Here is a 13,686-nt window from a genome sequence, read left to right as displayed (position 1 = left end):
GGTTACTGCCAGAACTTCACTGCAGTGTACTAGCTGATGTCAGAACACCTATCAACGTACTGAGAGTGTTAATATACGCTTCTAAAAGAAGAATGATGGAAGAATAGGTAATATCTGTCCTGGATTTATGGCTGGGCCACAAACACCTCAGGAGAGTCATTCTTAGGCTAATAAGCAGTGTAAAAAAGTTAAAGTGAGGATGATAAAAGTTATCACGTTTCTTTTTTCTTTATGATTAAGGAAGAAAAAAGTTATGAACAATGAATCAAATCAATGGGGAAAATGACAATTGTATATAAACAAAAACAAGACATTTTAGGTGTTTAACAAAATTACTACCTGTAAGTTGTTGGGCTGACATTGATTTTTCGTGGTACACTGCAGGACTCAAATTTGTTAGCCAGAGTGACATTGTTTCCAAAAAGACAGTAACGGGGCATTTTGACTCCAACAACGCCAGCAAAAACTGATCCAGAATGCAGTCCAATTCGCATCTGAAAGCAAAAAATAACGTGATGTTCCCAGTCACTGGTAAAACACTTCCTACTTGTCAGTGTCGTTTGGATACCCTGTCTAAATTATTTTACCATTCACCCTCAGCACACCACCCCTTTCCTCAAAACCTCCAACCAACTTCCCTCTACTCCTCATATGCAATTAAAAGTGACTAGTGCAGAATCAATAGTCACATTTCTTAACTCTTTTCCATTTAAATTTATTACACAAACCATCTCAATTGTGTCTGTCTTCAACCTCTGAAACAAGTTTCCATGCACAGGGATCACAGTTACCACAGCAACATAGCAAGGGGGATATGAGCTGTTTATGTGAACCTGCCACCTCTCCATCAAGTGAGACAGATATAATTTCTGGACTCCTGGAGTTGTTTTCCCAAACACTGACAAAGAAGGGCAAATGAAGCTAGCTCTAAGGATATTAAATATATTTTTTAGACATTTTACCTTAAAATAGCTTTGTACCAAACACTATCCCACTGCTCTAATGACTTACAACTGAAGAAATGAAATTGTAATATTTAAGCAGAAAATGACAGAGGAAGCAGAAAGTGGAAGTTACTTGAGTCTGATGACGATGTCTATATACATGAAACTAAAAGTCCAGACTGATGAAAGATCAGATTTGTGCCATTCCTAGATATAAGGGGCAGTCTGGGATACGTTGTGGCAAAATTTTAGGAATCCTGGAAGTCTCCAATGATTTGGAAAACCACTGAGACAGAATGTTTTATTTTATTTATTTTTCAGAGATACAGTCTTGCTCTGTCACTCAGGCTGTGGTGCAGTGGCACCATCAGTTCACTGTAACCTCAAAACCCTGGGCTCAAATGATCCTCCCATCTCAGCCTCCTGAATAGCTGGAACTACAGGCATGCATCACCACACCTGGTTAAGTTTTAAATTGTTTGTAGAGACAGGGTCTTGCTGTGTTGCCCAGTTGATTCTCAAACTCTTGGGCTCAAGTGATCTTCCTGCCTCAACCTCCCAAAGTGTTAAGATTACAAATATAATTCACCTTGCCTAGCCAAAGCAGGATATTTAACAATGGAATCTTCAAAGGTCTGATTACTTGATGATCTTAAAGAATTCACAAATACTGAAAGTACTGCTACTACAAAGCAAGCTAAAGTGGGGATATTTTAAATGACAATGATAATACCATGTTCATTATTTTCAAACTCTATGTTTACTCAAACATTTTAAAAAGTTGTATTAGATACATGCATTTTGAATGAAGACCAAGAACTCAGTAACTTAGATATAATTTAGATATCAGAAGAATTCAGTTCTGTCTAGTTTTAATAAGTAATTTCAGATATCTGCTGGAAACTTCCCAGACTCATTTACTTTTAAGATGTCATATGAATTCTACAAAATTTTCAAACAAGAGCACTAGATTGTGAATCAGGAACTTTGTATTCTAACAAACTCTACTAGTAACTGGTAGTCTGGCTTCCTTAAGTCTCTTTACTTCCCTCTGATCATGTTTTCACCTATAAAATGCAGGGTTTGATTATTTTTAAAGAACTTCCTTCATCAAAGTTTTACATTAACAAAAGCAAAACTTAGATGTCTGTTATATATCTGGCTTTGTCTCTTTTAGGAAAATATGAATTTACACATATAGCAAGTGATAGATAGAGAGATAGACAGATAGATAGATAGAATAAAGACTCTTTTGCCCATAAATATCAACCACGACTTTAGCATATTTAGATTGAGGAATTATTGCTTTCTGTGAGCATTCTTCTGGTTAAACCAGTTTTTCTTCCTATAGTTACTCCAGCTTATTATATGTTAAATTTACCATAGCATTTTTATCTTATTTCATAATTAAAATGTAAATATATTCTGTTCGTAAAAACCAAAGTCATGCAGACAAGGCAAATGTCCCTCCTAGTCCTTCCATGCCATGCTGCCTTCTTCCCCTTCTCCAGTTTTGAATCTCTCAACCCCAGCATTTTCTTAGAGAGCTTTTCAAATTAATCAGCAAGATTTAAAACACAATGTGTTTAAGATACACATTGTGCCCCGAGCAGATCTCTTTTCACTGGTAACAGACTTCCGTGCCAAATAATGAAAGGCAAAGGCAGAATTCTGACTCCCGGGAAAAGTCTGAATGGGAACCTACATCTTTTATTTGGGACTACTTGTGGCATAGCCCATTTCTCATCATAGGCTTCTAGGCTTAGGAAAGGAGAGGAACTAGAAGTTTGCTTCCATGTTCACTTGTCACCTACCGACTTTCACTGTTACACTCAGCCCACTGGTCTCTGTCACCAACCCACCTGCTGCTTTCTAAGCCTGACTGGATGGATGTTAGTGAGGAAAACAATAGGAATAAGTGAATAGATGATTTGCACATGTGACGTGCTAGAGGAAAGTACAGAGTTTGAAAAATAAAAAAAGAAAATATTTTCTATTTTTTTTTTTTTTTGAGGCGGAGTCTCGCTCTGTCGCCCGGACTGGAGTGCAGTGGCCGGATCTCAGCTCACTGCAAACCCCGCCTCCCGGGTTTGCGCCATTCTCCCGCCTCAGCCTCCCGAGTAGCTGGGACTACAGGCGCCCGCCACCTCGCCCGGCTAATTTTTGTGTTTTTAGTAGAGACGGGGTTTCACTGTGTTAGCCAGGATGGTCTCGATCTCCTGACCTCGTGATCCGCCCGTCTCGGCCTCCCAAAGTGCTGGGATTACAGGCTTGAGCCACCGCGCCCGGCCTATTTTCTATTCTTTCACTTCAATTCTATACCAAGAGGTAGCAGGGCAAAAAGCAGAAAAAGCCTGGGCTGGCCGGGCGCGGTGGCTCAAGCCTGTAATTCCAGCACTTTGGGAGGCCGAGACGGGCGGATCACGAGGTCAGGAGATGGAGACCATCCTGGCTAACACGGTGAAACCCCGTCTCTACTAAAAAATACAAAAAACTAGCCGGGCGAGGTGGCGGGCGCCTGTAGTCCCAGCTACTCGGGAGGCTGAGGCGGGAGAATGGCATAAACCCGGGAGGCAGAGCTTGCAGTGAGCTGAGATCCGGCCACTGTACTCCAGCCTGGGCGACAGAGCAAGACTCCGTCTCAAAAAAAAAAAAAAAAAGAAAAAGAAAAAGCCTGGGCTTTGAAGCCACATGGACATGACTCCAAATACTGACACATAGGAGACTTGACTGCTCGTGTCTGCTGGTGAATTGTAGATTCCTCTTTAAAGTGTTATTATAAGGATTAAATGACGATGTTTAAGTCACAATATGCTCCTTTCTGATACACATTAAAGTTTCCCTACTAAAAATACTCTCCACTCTGCCTCTGTGATGTTTCACAGGTATCTCGTAAGGACGTCAGATATTTCCCAGGACTGCAGGTTAGCACACATAAAAAGGTATGATTAATGACTCCCTTTATAGGTCTTTTAAACTAGCCTATCATTACCCAGGTAACTATCTTTGAAACTAACTATAAATAATTCTTCCAACTTGCAAAAATCTAAAAATACATTTATACAAATAACAAAAATGCCATAAAATTCCTCCACACCAAACATACACATCTTAATTATAAAATGCATTTGTGTGAAAATCACTGAAAATGTTGTTAATAGTCTATATATTTTTAACATTTACTTTGATGCTACAAGCCCCCTCAAACAGATTAGAAAGAGAAAGAAATATATAGTCCTCCTCTAAAAAAATGCAATTATAGAAACTAAATCTGAAAAAGTCAGGTATTGTGATGCTTCTAAAACATACTTGCAAATTATTTTACACTCCTTCTATTGATTCATGGGCTTTAAGCCCTCTCTCTTCTGGGCAGACTTATGATTGCTCTGACCGATAGAATACAGCGGAAGTGTCGCTGTGTGTCTTCCAAGACTAAGTCACGGAGCTTCCACCAGTCTTGTTCAGTGGGAAATGAACCACCTCATAAGAAATACATATTAGCGCACCACATGTAACACTAACAATCCCAGCTGAACCCAGCCTTTCAGCCATCCCCACCAAGGAATCTGACATGTAAGTGAAGCAGCAGTCTTGGAATGAATCTTCCAGCTCCAATCGTTGCAATCCCAGCTCTTCCAGGCACCCTCACCCATTTCAGTATTCCCAGCTGAGGTCCCATAGATTGTAGAGCACAGATGAGGTATTCCTGGTATGCCTTATCCAAATTTTTGATGCACAGAATCCATGCATAATAAAAGATTGTGATTTTATACCCTTACATTTAGAAAAGTGTGTTGCACAGAAACATATAAATGGGATGACAATAGACTTAGAAAATAGTTATGAAAGCTTAAACATATGGCTCCTATTAAGGTTAAAGAGAGTTAAGGGTAAACCCCTAAATACATAGTTTTGTTTTTAAATTTCTTCTTTCTTCTCTATATGTTTTATAGCATACTAGATAAGATTTTACAATACCTCAAAGGCTTATTTCTGAAGGTAGTCAAATGGGGCCTGTCCTATAAAAATTAAGGGACAGATTCACTGTGAGACAAATAAAGGTAATCTGCCTATATTCTATCTATTAAACCAATGCCTACCATGTTAACTTTATTTCCTCATGTGTGGTGAGATATTAGTCTGGAATCTGGCTCATCTAGAAATTTTGAAATGTCATGTGCCTTGGAAAATATTGGTGGATTAGCAGTCAATATCTATTCAAATGTAATATCCTCTCCTCCAGGAGTTGGAAAACCAAAACTACATTTTCTAAACTAACTTGCAGCTTTTAAATGCAGTTAGGCATGGTAAATCAGATGCATAGTTGCATGGGATTTGGCAGGGCACCATCTCCACTATAACTCAAGCACAATTGTGGAAGCCTTCGTGTTTTCTATAGCATGCTTACTAGAGAGTCCATTTTCCCGTCACTCACTTTGTAACAGTCATGATGCAGGATTGCCATCTTGCTGATTATTACAGTAGATATGGTTTTGGAGAGGCAGCAGCTTTCCGAACATGGCAGTTTCCTGACTGTGGCTTTGGTGGGATAGTTTTGGAATCAGCTTCCAGATTTTTGAAAATGGAGTTGTTCTGAAGTTTGCCTTTAGGAGCTATTTTATTTTGACAATGGAAAATCCCCATACTATGGGAGACATTTTTTTGAAAGTCCAACTTATAGATGTGTTCTTCTGTCCTCTCAATGATTCTGTAAGCCTATATCCTATAATAAATTTCTTCCAATGTAAGCAAGTTAGAGAAGATTGTGTTCTCTATAGATTTTGCTTTCTCTCTCTCTCTCAACTAAACCCCAACTGATACACTACGGTTTTGATAATCAACTAATATGCATTTGCTCTTGTGACATCTCCTAGAAAATATATCATCTGCCTTACCTTGATAGGTTCTCCATGGGGAGACATAACTTCATCAGAGAGCTCCATCATCTTCAGGGCCATCAGCGCTATCTGAACAGCATGAGTATCACTCTCTTTGTGTAATCCCCCAGCTACACAATAGGCATCGCCAATGGTCTCCACCTAGACATAATATATTTTCCATACTATAAATAAATGCTCAGGAAGAATCACAGGCTATATCATATAGAAGAAATTAAGTCATACAGCATAAATCTCATTGCTCAGGCCTTCTGGAGGATCAAGGTTAATCAGATACTCCCAGAAATGGCTTTCTCTTTCAGGAAATGCACAAGGTTTAGACCCATTACATTCAGTCACTGCACTGAGAGGCAGCACAGCCCTGTGAACACAGTAACAGTTGGCTTCTACTCCCAGATTTGTCACTGACTCATCATATCATTTCATGTCTTTTTTTTCACCATATAAGATAGTTTTTGTAGAAACAATATATTTTTGAATTATAATACATTGTTTAAAGATGTTGGGATCATTTGCTCGTTTTATATCCTCCTCATCATAAAATAGTATTTTGCCTCAAGTCACTACCCAATAAATGTCATATGAATGTAGTAAAATTGTGCAATGCAAAACCAAGATATTAATAGTCATAAAAGTAAAAAGAAGTGGTTTTTCTAAAGGACCCTTAGGGTCCTCATAGAAATTACATGTCTAATGGATACTAATCACAGTTATAGAAAAGAAGATGTTGAACCAGTAGGTAAAAACAATGGTGGTGCTTGAAGGACCACTGGAAATCAAGCTATTATCTAAAATCTAAGTATTAACCTTATCATTATCATCATCATTGTTGTTGATGTTACAGGCAATTTTTATCTGTCTGTGATACTGGCTGCAGAAAGCAAATAGTTAATTTAAATCCACAAATAACCCCCTAATTCTAAGAGCTGCATTTTTCTTCTCCTCCAAATATTTATTGTAACTATAAGACCCTATTCTGATCCAAAGCCTCAATTGTGAAAGGATGAGGGTGAGAAAGGAAAAAAGAAAGAAGGCACAAATCTTCAGAAATTCCCCACTCAGAGTGAATGCTGACACCCTTATTATGGCTCCAGATTTCTTCTTGACCTGTCTTTCTCCTAGTCTCTGACTTTATCTTCTTATTCTCCATATTTCTCATTTAGTTCCAATGTCACTGCCTTCCATTATCCCTTAAGCATATCAAACATGCTCCCACTTGCTATTCCTTTCTCCTGGAGCAATCTCTCTGCAGATAACCACTTGGTTGTCCCTCCTTTCCTTCAGTCCCTGCTAAAACCTCACCTTATTAGAAAAGCCGATTGCTACCACCCTCTAAGAAACAGCAATCACCCCTTACCTATTGCCCTTCTTTTTGCCCTTAACCTACTTTATTTTTCTTTCATATAATTATACTAACTGAAAGACTATAAATTTACTCATTTGTCTCCTGTCTTTCTTTCCCCTAATCATATGTAAGCCCTCTGAGTTTGTTTAGTTTATTCACTCCCATATTACCTGTGCTCGGTAATAATGAACCAGGTGTCAATGTCACCCATGAGCTTTTCCTCAGCAGTGAGCACATAAGAAATGCTCATCATGATGGCTATCACAGGTGCTCAATAAATATGCTAATCAGAAGTTCTACCCCCACCCTACCTGATGTTAGGGGCCTACCATATCTGCTTTTGTAGCCCCTTGTACATACTGCATCCCTTCGTCACGTCATATGGAAATCTGGCGTTGGTCCATTCTGCCCTCTTATCCTTCTCCATATGTGAACTTTCCTCACAGGGATTGTACCCTCTAGCTCTGTAGCCATTGCCCACCCATGCTGGCAAATGCTGGATAACCAGTATATATTTGCTGAAACAATTGGTAAATGAACACAGAAAGAAACAGAAAAATGGCCAAAACCCCCAGAAAGACAGAAGAGAGAAAATGAAATTAAATAAAGCCATAGTATAATCAAGTCCCGAAATAAATAAGGTTGACTATTCTTTTGAAGCCATTGGCACTCATAGGGTAGGCCTATGATTATACATTGTGTTTATCTGAAACCTTTCTATATTTATTTTCAGCTGTCTCCAAGTAATCTCAAGCAAAACCAGAAGTGAAGAAAAAGCAGAGATGAGGACTGGCATAGAAGGTAATTTAGTATCTAGCTATGGCTCTAGTTAGATTCATCAGGGAACTCTGTGGCTGTTGTCCTTATACCTTACAGTGAGGAGCATAGTTTCAAAATGCTTGTTAGGATATTTAAAAACTATACCCTATATCCTTGATAGAAATAACCAAAAGTAGAAGAGGGCTACTTCTGTTAGCAATTACAGCAGTTTGCAAGGAAGAAAGACTTCCTTCTCACAATTCTAAGAAAGGAGACAGTCTCAAGATAGAAAATGTCTACAAATAAATACAGTAAACTCCTCAAGAGGCCATCAAACTTAACCTAACTGAAGCCAATTATTTTTTCTGTAATTATACATGGGCCTCTTTTTCCCCAAAGGAATCATGGCTCTGTTTGGAATTTCCTGTTAGGAATTTTTTAAAGTAAGGTTTTACTTCTAGCATCTAGAACAAAACAAGACAAGAGCTTATGTATTATCATGAATAATATTTGTTTCTTCCTCAATAATTTATTTATTTCCTGTTGGGTTCAGCTCTGAAATGTCAGAATGTTATGTGGCAAGTTAAGAAGATGATTCAAGCCATACAAATGAGAAGTATGCTTTATTCCTAGTGCCAATGTCTAAAATAAAGCAAAGTAATTTAAATCAGTAAAAACTTTTAATTCTAAAGAAGTAGACAGAACTTGAAATCTCTTCATTTGCTCTCTTACTAATAGTAGTTACTATTACCAAAGAATGAGCAGAAAATGGAGGGAGGATAAGGTGCTCAAAGAATGGAGGATGGGGTGTAGGACATTTACCAATACTTTCAGCAAAAGTTGGTATCAGGGATGGTCACTGCTATATCTCCCATGCCTACAATGATGCCTGGCTCATCCTGTATGCCTGATGAATATCATGTATTATCTAACATAATCTTTATAACAATCCTGTTCATGAAGATTATGGGACATAATGTGTGTTATTAATACATATAGACTCTGTTAGTGAGCATTATTTTATCTTAGAAGTGATGATAAAGGTTTTTTTTAACTTAGTTTACAAAGCGAGTAAGGCAGAGAACAAGATTTGAAGACAAGTCTTTGTTTTTCAAATGTCTCCGCCCTTGGCCAAGCTGCAAAAATGTCTTAAGTAGGTGATTTTGATTTCTGTTAACTGTCTATGAAAAGTATCATGTTAACTCTGTACTGAAGTAATCTATTTAAAGGCAATTTTTATAATCCTCGTGTGTCTTTACTCTTACAGATACAAAGGATAATGTTTCCTTGTAAAAGCCATACTTCGAATTATCTCACACTTAATAATTCAACTTGGTTTCCACAGTGAAGTGGCAGGTTCACTGACTATTAAACTTCTCCTCTTCACAGGTCCTACACCCCATCCTCCATTCTTTGAGCCCCTTATCCTCCCTCCATTTTCTGCTCATTCTTTGAGAAGAGAGGCCGGGCGCGGTGGCTCAAGCCTGTAATTCCAGCACTTTGGGAGGCCGAGACGGGCGGATCACTAGGTCAGGAGATCGAGACTATCCTGGCTAACACGGTGAAACCCCGTCTCTACTAAAAATACAAAAAACTTGCCGGGCGAGGTGGCGGGCGCCTGTAGTCCCAGCTACTCGGGAGGCTGAGGCAGGAGAATGGCATAAATCCGGGAGGTGGAGCTTGCAGTGAGCTGAGATCCAGCCACTGCACTCCAGCCTGGGCGACAGAGCAAGACTCTGTCTCAAAAAAAAAAAAAAAAAAAAAAAAAGAAGAGAGTGTGGCAGTCCTCTCACAGAACAGTTATCTCTGTTTCTGGGCAGATCCAGAGTTATTTCTGGCTGGAAAACACCCACATAATGAATGCACCATACCTGCTCCCAGGACTGGGCTTGCAAGACCCTGCAGAGGTGGCCTTTCAGTTGCATTATAGTTCAGGTCCTAGGCACAGTGCTTGTACCCCAGTGAGTTTGCTGGTAAAATGATCATTGCCCTGTTCCACCCCTACCTTGTAGACATCCAGCTCTCCACACTGCTGGTCAAAGCGAGTGTAGAGTGCGTTGAGCATGGTGATGACCTGCAGCGGTGAGCACTGGGAGCAGATGGCAGTGAACCCAACGATGTCTGAAAAGAGCATGGTGACATTACTGAACTTCTTGGCTTGCACAACTTGCCCTTGCCACAGCTGCTGAGCAACCTCACAGGGAAATATGGAGCACAGAAGGTCTACTGTCTTTTTCTTCTCCTCCTCCAGGGCTTGGTGGGCTTGCTCAAGAGTGGCCTTCAGCTTCCCTAGCCTCTTCTTCAGGCCATCTTGAGCTCGGGCTTGCTCCCCTATCAAGACCACATCCCTCAGTGCATTGTGAATTGGGATGTCTGAAAGGTAGAGTCCTCGTCCTGTAAAATCTTCTAATCTGTCCACACAGGGTGACCCCAAAAACAAGATTGCACTGGATTCAACAATGTAGATCATTTGGCCTTTGAGGTCCATAACCTATGAAGGAAAGGAGAACCAACTGTGGTTTATTCAAGTTTCCAAAATCTTTCTGAGACAAAAGAAGGGGAAGTAGATACAGTAATAATCCCTTTGTGTTTAAACCTGCTGAAGAGGAACAGTTTGCTTTCTTATAGTTCCAATTTGCTATGAGTTCTAAAATGCATGCAGACGTTTGAAGAGTATATTGGAGTATACTCTACACAGAAATCAAGATTTACAGTGAACAATGCAAAACGCTGTTGCTTCAATGCTTTCTCACTAAGCAGCGTGCTGAGGCTTTTGCCACGATATTCTTGTTAATAGTCTCACTTGGTTAACCTGAAGTTCTATTTTTTGTATAATATGGTACTTATGAAAATGTATTCTTCCTTCCTTTCTTCCTTCTTCCCTCCATCCCTTTTACTTTTTTCTTTGTTCTATTTTTTTTTTTTTTTTGTTTCCTTCTCGTTTAGCATGTTTCTCTTCTCTTCTCCACTTTTCCCGTAGTACTTGCTCTATCAGGCAGGTGTGGAAGTTAAAAAGCCTCCAAAGGTTAAGATTTGTATCCAAATTTTTTTTTCTGTCATGAGTAGCTCCCCAGAACTACCTTTTGGAAGTCATTATTTTTCCAGAGACTTCAGCATGAGGTATCTGAATCTTATAGGAGAGGCTACTTCCCCATTTCAACTTTGCCTCCAGAACATAAGGAACCCTGCCCTCCACCATACAAATAAAAGAGTAAACCATACAGTAGAAAGGACTGTACCAAGGAGGATGTGAGAGAGAGGGGGCTTCAAGTGATCATTCTGAACCACAAGAAGGTTTACTTGCGGATGCGTGGAAAAAGATGTGCATGTGTGTTCTTGCAGCTAAAAGCCAAAAGCAACCCAAATATCCTTCAATAGGGTACTAGTTAAATAAAGTAGAGCTTGGGAGACCAAGGTGAGTGGATCACCTGAGGTCAGGAGTTCAAGACCAGCCTGACCAACATGGCGAAACTCCATCTGTACTAAAAAATACAAAAATTAGCCGGGTGTGGTGGCACATGCCTGTAATCCCAGCTACTCAGGAGGCTGAGGCAGGGACAATTGCTTGAACCCTGGAGTTGGAGGTGGCAGTGAGCTGAGAACACGCCACTGCACTCCAGCCTGGGCGACAGAGCAAGACTCCGTCTAAATAAATGAATAAATAAATAAAGTAGAACACAACCATATAATGGGATACCAGTAAGACTCCAAGGAAGCCAAATAGACCTATATCTAATGACATGGGAGGATGCACAAAATATATTGTTTCGTGATAAAAGAAGTTGTAAAATAGCATTTTTTTTCTTTTAATCAAAAATGTGTATAATTAGTTTTTCATTTTTTGCTGCAATAAACACCTTTCAATATTACTCATTTTTAAACATCTCAATATATTATTTTATGATATAAAATAATAATAAAGCTATTTTCCTTTTGGGGAAAAAATAGTGCTTCTGCTAAAGTTATACATGTGTGAAATCTCTCTCTTAGCTTTGCTTGTATTATCAACTATGAGTTAGCAAACTTTCTTTCCTGAGACTAAATAATTACCAAAGTTCTCTACCATGAGATGACAGATTTTAACCTCCACATTTGGAAACAATTAATCAAATAAATTATTTTTTATGTCTATTAAATGTTGATTAAAAATCCATTTAGTTGCCTCCTACAAGAAACAAGTGACTTGTTTGTTGTAAAACAATACCTCTTATTATTCAACCTAAGTCAGCTAGATAATTGAAAACATATTTTTATATAAACATTTATCAAATTTCATTATAAAACATTCCATAAAGATATTAAAAGGCAGACTGCATTCAATAAATATTTTTGGAGTAATGAATCGAGTAAGCAAACAAATGCAGAAAGAATTTTGTGTAAGTTTATTACAGCTTTGCAATTCTTTTGCCATTGTTTTCAATATGTTTTATCAAAACATTTGAAGTGATGCATATATTTTTACGCTTTCGTTTCTTGCTCTTAAATATGAAATAGCTTTCATATTCCAGATAATATTACGTTTTCCTTACCCTTGAAGATTTCTTCACGGAGTTGTCCCATCTCCTCACCCGTACAACAAACTGCATATTCAACATAGTCATGATCCCGCTGAACGTCTGGTTGATTTTTGGAGTCAGAATTTCAAAGTATTCTTCAAAATTAGGCTTTCCTTGAAAGTCTCTCCTGTTCATCAGCCTTCTGATGCCATTGCCAAATTGCAGAATTGTCATATCTTTGTCAAACATGAAATGGAATGGAAATGTCTTGCAGAAGAGCGATGTGGGAATCACCAGCGAGGACTGGGGTTTGCTGGGGGACAGGGATGGCCTGGTGCTTTTCACGTGAACGGAGTACAACAAATAGGGCTGATTCACAAACTCGCTGCAATCATTATGGAAGCAGGGAGGCATTAACGACACTTCCACTTCGGTTTCATATAATACGTGAGCAGCTGCCTTTATGATGCCAGGAAGAATCAGGGAGGTGGTTCTCTTAGGGAAGAAGTAGTAAACATGTAGAAAATCATCCTCCTTATCCAGGCATAGAATGGAGGCGTCCTCAAGTCTGCCCCTTTTTCCTGCTTCTTGGCAATGGCTGCTCTGTTTCAGAAGGGTACTGAAGCTGTTTAAAAAATCTTTGAGAGTGCCTCCAACCACCCCAAGGATGTTTTCATCTTCCTCGTAACATATTTTAAAAAGCTCTTCACCAAGAGATTCTTTGATAACCTCCACTGGAACTCCTGAAATCACATAATACATGTTCTGCCATATCAAATACGCCACCTTGGTAAAGCTGTGCCATTATTCCTATTTTCAACTTGTGCTATTTGCTGATTAAAATGAAACCCCTATATCCAAATTATCTACCTAGGTTAGCTTCTAAAATTCTAGTAACTGAAGAAATATGCAAATTAATTCATTAAAAAAGAATGACCACTTGAATATAATACACAAATTTTTATCTCTCTGAAACCTAACTATAAAAGATCAATTTGAATTCCAGTATTAAGTACATTTTGGCAAAATTCCTCCAATCTTTCTGTTAAAAACAAAAGCAATCCATCCTCATGAAGAGGGTCTTCCTCTCTGAGGGTTTCCAGCAGCAAAAGGGTCAGACACTGAAGTTAATTTAAAATCACTGGTCATGAAACTCAATTTTGTCTAGAAATGATTACAAAGCATTTTTTTTCCTGAGTAAAATAGCATTCTTGTTTTTTAGTGTTAGTAGAAAGAGCGTCTGC

At 38.8% G+C, this 13,686-nt stretch overlaps 1 protein-coding gene across 13 annotated transcripts in view; it reads right to left on the bottom strand.

The window, feature by feature from the left end:
• The window catches only part of GUCY1A1 (guanylate cyclase 1 soluble subunit alpha 1), a 72,948-nt gene that overhangs the window by 14,748 nt on the left and 44,514 nt on the right, over positions 1 to 13,686 (bottom strand). For 12 of the 13 annotated variants that reach the window (XM_010358031.2, XM_030916767.1, XM_010358032.2 and 9 more), the window contains 4 exons: positions 12,476 to 13,185; positions 9,952 to 10,437; positions 5,840 to 5,983; positions 340 to 494 (listed from right to left, as the gene is read on the bottom strand). In XM_010358031.2, coding sequence (XP_010356333.2) covers positions 340 to 494; positions 5,840 to 5,983; positions 9,952 to 10,437; positions 12,476 to 13,185 — 1,495 coding nt within the window. Of the gene's footprint in view, positions 1 to 335; positions 495 to 5,839; positions 5,984 to 9,951; positions 10,438 to 12,475; positions 13,186 to 13,686 lie in introns of those variants that run through there. The other variant, XM_030916778.1, reaches the window with a different exon arrangement.

Source organism: Rhinopithecus roxellana, chromosome 2 (genome assembly GCF_007565055.1).
Source record: "Rhinopithecus roxellana isolate Shanxi Qingling chromosome 2, ASM756505v1, whole genome shotgun sequence".
Lineage (NCBI taxonomy): Eukaryota > Metazoa > Chordata > Mammalia > Primates > Cercopithecidae > Rhinopithecus > Rhinopithecus roxellana.
Note: the sequence above shows the minus strand (reverse complement) of the source record. Positions and strands in the feature narration are given on the sequence as shown.